This window comes from Merops nubicus, unplaced genomic scaffold (genome assembly GCF_000691845.1).
Source record: "Merops nubicus isolate BGI_N331 unplaced genomic scaffold, ASM69184v1 scaffold12799, whole genome shotgun sequence".
In the NCBI taxonomy this organism is placed as follows: Eukaryota; Metazoa; Chordata; class Aves; order Coraciiformes; family Meropidae; genus Merops; species Merops nubicus.
This window is the reverse complement of record NW_008633113.1, coordinates 84,061-97,087: the sequence shown is the minus strand read 5'-3', so window position 1 is coordinate 97,087 and position 13,027 is coordinate 84,061. Positions and strand designations below refer to the sequence as shown.

General features: G+C 35.1%; 1 protein-coding gene across 1 annotated transcript in view; it reads left to right on the top strand.

Moving 5' to 3' along the window:
- The window catches only part of KIF18A (kinesin family member 18A), a 31,137-nt gene extending 19,044 nt beyond the window's left edge, over window positions 1-12,093 (top strand). The window contains exons 13-16 of the mRNA XM_008948148.1: window positions 6,773-7,250; window positions 7,768-7,872; window positions 10,301-10,410; window positions 11,945-12,093. Coding sequence (XP_008946396.1) covers window positions 6,773-7,250; window positions 7,768-7,872; window positions 10,301-10,410; window positions 11,945-12,093 — 842 coding nt within the window. The remainder of the gene's footprint in view (window positions 1-6,772; window positions 7,251-7,767; window positions 7,873-10,300; window positions 10,411-11,944) is intronic.
- The last annotated feature ends 934 nt before the right edge of the window (window positions 12,094-13,027 follow it).

The following is a 13,027-nucleotide window of genomic DNA, read 5'->3' as shown; positions in this document are numbered from 1 at the left end:
TCTGGTTTGTTTAGACAGTGCCATATTCATGCAGCTATGCATGACAAGTGATTTGATCTAACAAACACTTGTTTTGTAGTGCATGCTAACACATTCCACATGTTATGATTCAAGGAGTATTTTGTAAAGAACAGAGTATCTGAATCTTAAATCTGTTTGTGCTAATTTGATGTGGATTTTTGTCCTCTACCACTTCCTGATTTTCAATATAAAATGCCCTCAAATTTAATCTGAAATGAAACATTTGAATTATATTTTAATTTCTAATTGTTAATTAAATAATTTACAAATATTTAGGCAGCATTAATTTATCCCACTGAGTGTATCCATGTCATACCTTTTTTTAAATTACTGGTTTTCTTTGGTAATTTAATTTTTGCTTCTTAAAATATGACAAACCATTTTTTTTTTTTTTAAAACATCTACTCTTGCTCGTTCTCATTATGAAGTTGTAACGTGGAATTTTCGTAATGTGTCTTAACCATACTTTCTACTGTTTATTAAAAGGGAAGATATTTTTCAACAATTGCTTCATCAATATATGCTCCAATTTTTAAGCATCCACCCATCCTATTTATTCTGACCTTAACTGTAAATGAGAATTGTTTTGTAGAGGAAGTGCTGGTTTTCCACTATCATTTTTGTTCACAGATATGGTAAAAAAATTAAGCTATTGCATGCTTCATGAAACCATAAATGTGCAAACTCATGAACAACTTGACTATTTATATCAAGTAAAGCAGAAGCTATGAAAACAACATAAAGTTCCTTTAAAGATGTGTTTTGGCCCCCATTCTTGTGTCCTGGTTAATGGAGAGCCTTGCAGTATTCTTAGAGCATGGAGTGATGAGCTCTGACTGGTATTTGCAAGTGTTTCTGTGAATGGGAAAGTTCTTGGCATTGTTTCAGGCATCCCATTTCCGGAAGCCTTACTGTACATTACCATTGAGAGAATGGAATTGATTTACAGGAAAAAAAAAAAGGCATCCATTACTTTCCCTTGTCACAAACATCCGAAAGTAAAGTCTATTTATTATTTTGCATGGCAGGAAAAATTGGAGTGTAGCTGTACATAGTAAAAGACGTGATTAAAAGTAGGAAAAGCACATCTTGTATATAGGAAAGATTTCTCTTAGTTGGAACAGCTTTTCACACTGTTTTTTTCTTGTGTACACCTGACCTCTGGGTCTCACAGGAATGCAGCCTGGATTTTAGCCTTTTTCAGTTCCCAGCTGGTTTTTGTGAAACTGTTGTCAGACTGGCCACCACAGGGATGCCTTTGGGTCACATGAGTGTTAAAGAATCAAAACGCCTTCACTAGACCTCATTTGCAGTTTGGGATTCCAAGAGTCAGTTGTCAAAAGAATGGAAATGTATGATTAGTATTGTAATTGGATCAATCACTGGTAGCCCAGAAATGTTTATTGAAATGAATACATTAATATTTAATTTCACTTTAGCAGAATAACCTGATAGACTTAATTTAGCACAGTTTCCAGAAATAAACCCCTTATGCATGTATTAACACAAGCTCCAGAATACAAGTCTTCACCATGGTTTTGTCCCAAACATCAATTAGGACTAACCCAATTCATCAGCGTTGTTCTGTTGTGAACTCTGTCTGCTTCTGCTGTGACTCATGTTTCACAGATACTGTGTTCTGCTTTCCACATTACCTCACAGGGCTGTAAATATCTACTCTTGCTGTGTTTGTCCTGATAAATCAGTTGCTCTGAGTAGTCTTTTGGGACAGATAAAACAGCAAACTAATGTCCAAAACCCCCTCATACCATTTGATGGGAGGTGGTTGGTCAGTGGAAGATGTGTGTGTTTGTGTTGTTTTTAAGAGTCACTTGGAAATTAAAAATCTAAACAAATTCTGACAATGATCTTATATAATTATCAGCGTGGAGTTAAAGATCAGTTAACGTGATCTAGGCTCTAAAATGCTTCTGGAATAATGTTAAAGAGAAGCATTGTAGCTGAAAGCACTAGCTAAGGAAATAAAACTTCTAAATTTTACTTTTAGGCTATTTCATCAGTCAGCTGCGGACGTTCTGTAAAGTATATAGTGATTCATTCTTGTATATGAAATAAACTTATCACTGAATCATGCTGATCATTGTAATGCCGGAAGATTGAACTGGCTGTAAAATGTGAGGCAAACACAAACCATAAACATAATTTACCTGCCTTGTTATGGAACAGGTTTGGACATTTTCTTCAGAGTTGGAATCTGTTGTTTGTCTTAAAGTAGAGAAGTAAGGACAGCACTTAATGACTAGCATTAGACATCCAGTCAAGAACTATTTAGATTGATTAAGAAAATATGAGTAGCCATACTTGATCTACCTCTATGCTGTCTTCAGTAGCCTGTATTTAGTACTTGCCAACATATTGAAGGCAGACAGTGATAACACGGTAAATCTACAGTTCCAATTCAATGGGAAATCCCAGTGAAACAATCACAAATAATAATTTCTGGCAGACATCTTCCCAGTTTGTCAAATCTGTGTTTTGTAACCCATTTATTCACCTGGGATGGGCCCCAGCATGCTGCAGTGAACTCAAGAGCATTAATTGTTCTCTTGGAGGTGAGTATTGTTCTTAGTGTTAAAATTAGTATGTGCTATGAACAGGGTATGTGCTGCTTGTTACAGTAAGAATTCCTTATTAGCCCTATCTGTGATATTTTATTAATATATTAAATATTACCTCAGTTGTTTATCTGCTGAAATATTTAGGCAGTAAGATTTGCTAAAACATAGAACATATAAATACACCCCACCTACAAGTACTTAACAATATCATGTTAAAATGGAGTAAAAAGCATTGCCTAAAATTGTAATACAAATACTTTGGGTTTAGTAGGCAAGACCTGCTATGAACTGAATGTATATTTTGTGTTGCTTTAACACTGGAAGTTCATATTTACCACTTAGAACATTTAAGTCATTCAGTTGGTTGTTCTGGGGCTTTTTTATGCACCCCTAAATCTTATCCAAGGAGGCAAATGGTAGTCCCTCGTTTTAACTGTCCCAGTGTGATAAAAGCTAAGTAGTGACAGATGACAACAGTTTCTAAAATTATTTGCTGAAATGCTCAGTGCTTGATTAGTCAAATTATCCTAAAATTCTATGAATTCAGTATTAAGGAAAGACAAGATAGGATGTTGCTGTTCAAGGCATATTACTTCTATGTCAGCTTGTGGTACTAAATCTTCTCTTTCAGTAAGCTAAAAAAATATATATCTCTTAGTTTGCATCTGAATTTCAATGTTTTTAATAATATCTAAAAACCTTTGAAGTATTTGAAATAGGTTCTCGCAAGAAAAATGATACTTTACTTTTTTTAATTTCAACTTCTCAATGGCAGCTATTAAAAGCACCTGCAAAAAAAAGCAGCTGGGCTTCAGTATCTTGCTGATTAGGACAGAAATAAAACCACTGGCATTCTTTTATTTTGTGGGCTTAAATGTTTTTCTTGCTGAATTTTACTGTGGATCAAAACTTGTTTGGAGCTGTATTCTGTGTAACAGCAAACTAACATGGGATTGGGGTGTCTGGCTTGGGTTTTTTGTGACATTTAGTGAAATTAAGTTAAATATAATGTTGCTGGTGATGTTTTGTTTACTTGTTTACTGTGTTTTCTTAGTGCTTTCACAAAAGAAAAGTTAGTTTTGTGTTACCTTTGTTTTAAGAGTTTCATTCCAGAAATAAATGTATTTTTAAAATAGGTCTGGGTTTTTATTAAAGGCTTATTTGTCCCATATAGAATTGCTGCAACTGTGATTTTATTAATGTACTTGTATTACAGTATGAGATACTGTTCATGATTATGAAATTCAACAAATTATTAATGTTGGCAAGACTTTTGTGTTCTTTACCTATTTACTTCATGGTTTAAATGCTTGCATTTACAGTTAATTTAAAAATGCTTCCAGTATTTAGTCCTGGAGAAGCTTCTAAAACTTGGCACTCTCACCAAAATTTTTCTCCATCAGACTTCCTTCCTAGTAACTTTAGGACATTAGCAAAACCTCAGTGTCTTACGGTAAGCAAACTTTCGGAAACTGGAGCCTCCCTGTCCTAATGTAACAACAGACAAATAGAATTTAACTATTATTTTCCCAAAGCACACGTTTTCAGATGCATATAGACACGAAGAAAACCTAATAAATTAATAGTTTTAAATGTGTCCTGAAATGTTTAATGCATAGTTATTTCAATCACTGGATCTGGAATGCTTACATAAAGCTTAATCTTGTATTTAAGCTGTCAAAAAAGAAAATCTATATAAGAAAGTTTTGGTTGTGATGAGTAGAATTTTCTTGTGCTAGTCTTACAGACAGAAGACTAATATTCTGCTCGTGAAACTAGAACTAAAGAGCAATGTTAATGAAACCTAGTGTTACTGGTAGTGTCACAGAGTACATACTGAAAATGGCCCGTAAATAAGTTTCTTGTTTGTTACCATCAAAATCCTACCAAGTCTTGAAGAAAAATGTCTCAATGGATGAAAGCTTATATTTCTGTGGGAGGTAAAAATTATTTGGGGGACACACAGCCTCTGTTTTCCTTCCTTTTACATTATACTACTCATGGAGAACATTCTGAGTTTGCATAATGTTTAGATTACGATCAAGCTTCTGTTTCAGCAGCCTGCTGCATTTCACCTGTCAGTGCTGACCATGAATTAGACTATGAATAAGTATGAGGAAATAATGTATTTTGCATTTTAACAACAACAAAAACTTTTACATATATAGTGAACTGTACACAGGCACTCAGACGTTCACAGTTCAGTTATTTCATGTCAAGCAGTCCTTGCAGGCCTGAGTGTTCGTTGTGCGTGTTCCAAGCTGAAAACAGCATAACAGGATTGTAACTGTTCGTGTCATTGTCAGCATCTTTTCCCATATGGAATTCAACTAAAATTAACCTGCTTTTATTGTTTATGAAGTGTTGGATATGATGTTGCATATTTATTGAACCATAGTAGTTCATAGTTCTTTCTGAAACAGAGCCCTTGAGTGAGGAGTAAGTGTTTGCTTTGTTTTATCAATGGTTTCTTTAGTGAATTAAGTTCTGGCAACATAGATTTATGGCCTATATATTAGCATCAAATTTACACACTCATACACACTTGGATACTCCTTATTCCATCCTCCCAGAACAGGTCTAGGTCTCGTGGCAGTCTTTAAATCCTTTCCTATCTCCTCACAGTTCTGACTTGTGATGATCATCTAGCATAGCTGGGCACAAGGAACCCATTGCATGGTATGGTTTATTCCAAAGTATGTCAAATAAGTGATGCTAAGATTATCCTTCATCCTGGGACAGCTTTCCTGCAATGAGGCTGCTATTTGGGCCTTTTCCCCAAGATATCCATTTTTGGAGGGTACTTGGAGAACAGGCATTCTTGGAGCTTTTTGCCTACAGCAATTTGGATTGCCACTGCACGATGAGTTCAAAATGAAAGGGGGACTGAGAAGTGGTAAAAAGTCAGAAAAGACTACAATAATTTAAGCTTGGGTTTTTGTAAGAAGTGAAACTTTGGGAGGTGTGTAGAAATAATGCAATATTTGTTCTTAATTCATTTTCTTCCTTGTCAAAGTGATTTTATGGAACAGCTAAAATGCTGTAAGTGTTAATATGGAGAGCTCAAGTATTCAGACTGAGGAATTCTTGCTTACTCTGAAGGGAAAAATGGAATAGAATTTTTGAAGAAATATATATTTATCAACATGGGTATAGGAATACCATAGTTAATTTCTGAGTAACTTGCAGAAACTGAAGAAGCAGGAGTTCTTGTACAGTTTAGTTGCCTGTAGGAATGAAGCAGGCAGTGCAGAAAGGGGAAGTACGGTGCTGTGGCTACCAGCTGAAGTGGAGCAAATCCACATTTTTAAGTATAGTAGTCTCCATTTCTTAAAAGAAGTCCTTATTTTTTTAACTACTTAGGTCACCACCAGCATAGCAATTTGAGCAGTGGTCTGTGTCTTAAGATGGTTCTTCTTTACTGAAAACTTAAAGAAACACCTTTTCTCTTTTACTTTGGAGATAGCCTTTATTAACACCTGCTTGAAAATAAAGTATTATGACAATTCAAGAAAATAAATATGAATCTGGATGAATGGAAATTGCCAATTACTGCTACAATGCTTGCTTTGTTATTTTTAAGGGTGGGATTTTTTAGTCAAGAGATTTTTTTTTTTTCCAGAGATGATCTATTGAGACAATAGGATCCAAGTAACTTTTCTTTCCCCTTTTCCAAAACACTACTTTCTCATTTGCAATGTTAAAGAATTTTGTCCCTCTGAGTGATTCTATGTCCTTCCTCTTACAACAGCGTCTCTCATTCTACTGAATGCTATGATGGCTATGATCAGGAAGCAGGTGTAGATGACTGCGCTAGTACCATCTTAAATTAGGAGTTTTGTTATGATAATACATGTCATTTTCAATACTCTTACTCTTGCATTCCTTGCTGTCATGTTATATCTTACTTGTGGCTACTTGTAGTATATGTGGGATTAACTCTGTCAACCTATGTATATTTATATCACTTAGAGTGCCACAGAACAAATGCTACCATCTGGACAATTCTGTAATGGAAATAATTTCAGTTGTGACCAAATTAATGTGTAAATTAAGCAGCATTTGTAATAATTTTTGCTGATAAACATAATTCAGGGAAGAGGAGTGAAAAAGCAAGATTGAAGTAGTAAATGGAGGTGACTGTGCTAACCATTGTTGCTTATGTTGTACAGGTACAACTTTTGGTACACCAGCACAAGAATTGAATACAAATACACAGCAAGGAGTAGAATGTGCAGTACCACCACAGAAAAGAACTAGGCGGAAGCTAATGGACTCTCCATCTCCAAGCCCTACGCCATCCAAGCGCCCCAGTCTCCGTCATGTGGAGGATTCCCTCACCAAGGAGGTCCAGCCTATCATGTATACGCCAGATGTCTGCAGAAAGCCAGTACAAAGCAGTCGTACACCATCTGTGCTAAAAAGTGCTTTACACCTTGCAGGCCTTCATGAGGCCAATGCCTGTGATATAGATATGCCAGTGGAAAAGGAGAGTATCATGGACTCTACATGTGACATAATCCCAGAGTCTGATCAAACTGACATGAACTCAACAGTAATTCTCTATGAAGGGCCACGTGAAACGACCAAAACATCTACAGACTCGTCCGTGAAGGAGTCACAGCCATGCAGCGGTAGCGTTCTGCAAAGGTATTCTCCATTTATGCTGGCATTTATGCCCAATTTAATTCTGTTAATCTTCATCCCTGGGTTTTTCTATTGATGCCACTTTTACTTGTAAACCAAACATTTTGAAAATCAAACCCCCAGTTTTAATTGGCATCAGATTCCATTTTGCTGTTATTTGAAATCAATAGTCTGTTAATGACAACAGATGAAGCTGAAAGCTTTTCATATTTTACAAGATAGGTACCAAAAAGGAAATACAGCGCTTCTGAAATTGTGGTGCTGCAGGCAAGTTACTTAGTCTCTAGGCCTTACTTTTCCTGTATATGAAATGGATATCTTAACCTCTTTGACACTGAGAGATGCCATTGTTAAAGCTGCCGTGTATGTCTGAAGTCCTGCAAAGCTGCCTCAAGTAATGTTGAAACAAATTTCCAATATTGTTTTTCAGCTAAACATATATTTATTTCCAGTTATGAACAATTTCACTTGACTTCTAGCCAGAATAGATGGTACAATAAATATAATTCTTTGATTTCAGGTTTGGTCTCTCTTCATTAGAAAACAAAAGTGCTATTTCACTCCCTGAGAAGCCCTCATATATGGCAATGACTTCTGCTGCTGAGAGAAAGAGAAAGATATTAAGGTAAGAGTAAGCTAACTCTTCTATACCAATGAGTTTGTGTTCCTAGAATCATAATTATAGAATCACTTGGGTTGGAAAAGTACCTTCAAGATTGAGTCCAACCATTAACCTAACTCTACCAAGTCCCTTACTAAACCACGTCTCTAAGCGCCATATCTACATGAGTTTTACACATGTCCAGGGATTCAACCACCTCCCTGGGCAGACTGTTCCAGGACTTGACAACCCTTTCAGTGAAGAAATGTTTCCTAATATCCAAATTAAACCTCCCCTGGCACAGCTTGAGGCCATTTCCTCTTGCCTTGTTATTTGTTGAGGAGAGATCAGCACCCAGCTTTCTACGACCTCCTTTCAGGTAGGTGTCTACAACTCTCGCTCTCTAGAGTGTTAAGGTCTCCCCTCAGACTCCTCTTTTTCAGGCTAGATAGCCCCAGTTCCAGTTCCCTCAGCTGCTCTTCATAATACTTGTGTTTTATGTTCTTAATTAAGATTCAATATTACATTTCAAACCTGAAAAACTCTTATAGAAGTTGTCTGGACCTACATATGAGATGTTATGACTCAAATGTGTTGGGCAAATCCTTTTTTTTTTTTTTTTTTTTTTTTCTGGCAAGTTTTTACCCTTGGTTAGGAACTTATGGGGTTTTTTTTAACAAGTACAAACTAATACTGTGTTTTCCATCTCTGCTGTCTACATAAAATAGAAAGATGACACAATTCTGAAAAAAGAAATTCTACCATCAATTAAAAATCTAATTTGTATGAAAATGGTGGGCCTTTGCTGGAACATATTGGAAGTTATCAAAATAGAAAGCAGAAAAATGCTTTTTAATACTTAAGTGGCCAGTGCCTTTGTTTTTCTGGTAATTCATTTCCAGTCTTGGTTTTTATGACTTTGTTCTTGTGGTCTGCTCTGGGAAGAAATACTATTTCACTTCTCTTTTATGAAGACTGTTGGAACAATGGATAGATCACAGGATAGGGAAGAAACTTTAGCACTTTTTCATATTATTAGCATCTTTTGAGATAAAAAAAATCTTCCTGGAAGATCACAGATTTACCTGGCCCTATTTCATGGTCCTGTTCTAATTATTGTTCTAAACTGTTTTGCTAGGATTGCTCTAGAATGAGGAATAAACTGTATTGATCTAAGATGAGAAGAGGCAAATATCACATTTTCTAACTAGCAAATAGCTTTTTCACAACTTTTTTTCTGCTTGGGGGGATTATTTCTTCTGCTTCAGACTGTAAAACTACCTGGAAACAGATTCTTGTTGGCTTGGTCTAGTAGATGGTGATGAAGAGGAGGAATTCAAGCTTCTTGTTGGTGGAGGAGGAGAATATGCTCTTACTTTTCAGATAGCACCTCTTTTACTTTCTCTTCTCTTTTCTCTCTCTTGCTTTTCCTGTTTGAAGTAGTTTGCTTCAGCCATCCACCTCATACTTGCATTAGAATAAAAAAAATTTTGGACATAATTATTTACATTAGAAATATAATTTGAAACAGTTGTATTGTTAGGACAAGGGATAAGAGACAAGTCAGTTGTAACACAGAGGCTGCTTTTACTAAATAGCATTATATTCTTCTTGGTCTAAGTTCTCTTCTATGTGTTGAGTAGGTCTTAGACTTGTTGCAAGGCAGGTCTTAGACTTTACTGCTTGCTGTGTATTTTCCTTTAGGCAGAAAATTATTATGAAGAAAACTGCTGTAAGATAGAGGACTATAAAGTGGGAATAATACAATATCACTAAAGGACTGGGAAAAGCATGGAAGCTTGGGAGATAGTTGGCTTGTTTATGAGGCTGTCTTAGAGAGCAGAACCAGACAAGTTAGTGAGGCAAGTAGAAAAGATCAGACAGGTTTGTAATTTTCACTGTAGATCTTAAGTTCATCACATAAAAGACTGTAACATACAGGGGTTTTGTCTTTGTTAATTTAAGGCTGTACCAGCATTCTTGCAGCTTAGCCAAAACATAATGTCTGCTATGAAACCATCCTTTCCAACTGTGTTGCAGGCTGTAGAAAAATTATTGCAGCAATAAAAAAATTTCTTCCATAAACATAGTTTGGTCATTTCAAGGATTTCATACATGCATTAAGGTTATTTCCTAGTCTAATTTGTGTGCAGTGACCATCAAACCGGCTTCTGTGGTTTCCAAAAAAACCTCTGGCATATTGGTCTGCTTTTTAACATGAGCGACAACATTGGTTCTTATTTTCACAGTGGAAATATTCTTATAAATTTTTAAGTAGTAAAAAGGGGAACAGTGTCCATATATGTACATCATAAATTAGTTTCTTTGCATTCTGTTACAAACTACCAATAGCAGATAATAAAATTTCATGTATTTCTGCATTGCAAGGTTTAAACTATTATAATGTAGCTTAATCACTGTACTAAAAGCAAACTCTTTTCCATTTTTCCAGTTCTACATCAAACACAGGGTTGAGCAACATACAAAACCCTAGTGCTGAAAAACGCATTCGACAAGAAGTCTTGTTAAGCCACAGAGCTTTGCGAGTGCCTAAGCTGGCAGGTAAGTGTCAAAACTTGTGTTTATGACACTGCATTGGTCCAAAATTAAGGTGGTTATTCAAGGTTTTGTTAATTTAACAGCATGTATTGCTGTGATCTGTAAACAAAGCCATCAGTTTGAATAGCATATTAAAAAAAAAAAAAAAAAAAAAAAAACCACTCAATGTCTAACCAGTTATCTAGATGGTATCTAATGAAAACTCAGATTGCTACAAACCTCTTCAGAAAACCTTTCCCTAAGAGTTAAGATCTCCCACCAGAAATTATCTTGTTGAGAAATTGGGTGAACTTTATTACCAATTTTGTCTTTTGACAATTGTGGTTGATTAAGAGCTGAAATCCTCTAATCATTTCTGTACCTGTTTTAAACTGCTTGCTTTGTTTTACAACACCACACTGATTTCTTTTTACAGATATGGGTTTTTTTCAAAGATTTTTTTACTTCAACTTTGTGGCTATTTTGGGCCAACACAATAGCTGAGGAAAAATTATTTTCAAAAAATATTTAGGAATTGTCTTGCTTCTAACAGATTGCTGATAATACTATCAGTTTTCTGTGAAAATCTGCTGCAATTACAGGGCTTCTCTGAGGTACATAAATCTTAACTGTAACAAAATCAGTTACAAGGAATTTTTTCAGTCACTGCACACATCTTTTGTTCAGAACTTTCCAAAAGCCTCTGCTACTCCTAGGGCATGGCGCTAACTTGCCTGACACCTGCCATAGATTTTGATGCACCAAATCCTTACAACTTTTCTTTACTCTCTAGCCACTTGTCTCCTTTTCCTCTCTCCCTTCAGAAATGCACTAAGAAAGATCACAGTGTAACTGCTTTGGCAGTGTAGATAAGATCAAAGATTAAAGTTTTAGTCTGCTGTTCTTATGAAATAGTCCAATTGTGTAGCTTTTCCCAGTGGCATAGGCAGTACACAAATTTTACAGCATGTACCTGTTTTTATGTAAGAACTGATGTAACAGAGCAAATACATATGACTATAATTATCTATTTGTGAGATGTTGAGTTCTATTACAATAAACTTTCTGAAAAGTGTAAATGTGAGGCTAAACACTGTCTAACCAATGATTAGTTCTTTGGCAAAATGCATACACAGTTATAGCAGTATCATTTTCTACTACGAAAGACTGAGTTATGAAGTTACCAAATTCAATCACTACTCTGGTATTAAGAAACTATGAAATGAAGCACCACATTCTGAAATAGAGAATAAATTTTTGGATTCTTCAAAGTTTACCTGAATGTAAGATACACTTAATTTGCAACAGCATGGGTTAGAGGAGAAGAATGAAATAGAACCAAATCACTAAGTGGAAAAGCTGCTTTTGGATTAAATAGACAAAACTTTCTCTAATGATATATAGTGTTCATTTTTCAATACTGCTACATAATGATCAGAATTAATAAAATGTTCACATTTTATTATAATAAATAAAAAAAGATCCAGGTAAACAAAATTCTTCTTATGCTTATTGAATGAGTGTATCTAATTTATATGAACATTTCTTTCTTCACTAGGAGTTAAAACAAAGAGCTGGAAGCAAGAACAGGATGTGCCAAGAAACATAGTTAGAAGCCATTGTGAAGGAAATGTAGCATTGAGTGTTAAATCACGGACACAGAAAAACCTCTTACTTCATGTTTGTAAGAAAAAAAACAGAATTTAGTTCTGGGATCTTCCATATTTCAAGCAGGATTGATGGCTAGCAAGTGAGAACAGGATGACTTCAGTTTTCCTCTTGTCAACTGTGTTGTGTTAAAGGTGCCTCTCAGTAATGTATTCTTATGGAAAGAACCACTTTTTGGAAATACAAGGATTTTTTTAGGTTCTAAAATAAATTCTGTTCTTGTCTCCTGTTAAAGCTTATGAATGTCTTTTATCTATTGACCAATGAATAGGAAATTTCATTTGGACTTGGGAGTGGAGAAGTGCCCAGTGTACCTTTTACCATAATCTGTGTGAGCATTTCCCTGTGTTTGTGTCTAGCAGATTACTATCCAGATAATGCAAGTATTTAAGGAAATGAGTGGTGCTGTAATTCTCAGATGCTACTTTAAATTACTTACCTACAGTGTTAATTTTCTGAGGATTTTGTGATACAAAAGTAAGAAAACTTGGTTTGACCTGTTATTTCCACTGAAACTTTCTAATGTTAAAATTGTTTTGCATCTGGCAGCAAGAAAAACAGCTTTTATTAAAATGCATTCGTGTTTAGCATTAGGATGCCAGTTTGTTCTTAAATACATTGTCATGGACAAATACCACAAATGTAGTACCAGGAGACAGGAATATTTACCATGTGTTTTTCATGAAGTATTATATGTAAATTTTTTTAGCATTTCTATTCTAAGTCTTAATTGTTTGTAAATGTTCCAGGTTTATTTTTCAGTTTTTAAATTCAATTGTAAATAGGATAATTGTGCTAATTACTTTGAATAAAAGTTTAGTTTTAATAACACAAATATAATGTGACTTGAACTTTTAGAAAAATGAACTTTTTTGCTTCTTCTGTTATGAGAACTGACTGAATCAATTTTGGTGATGATTGTTGTAAGTACATGTAGTTCATATTGTATCTTTTGATAAATGATTAATATTCA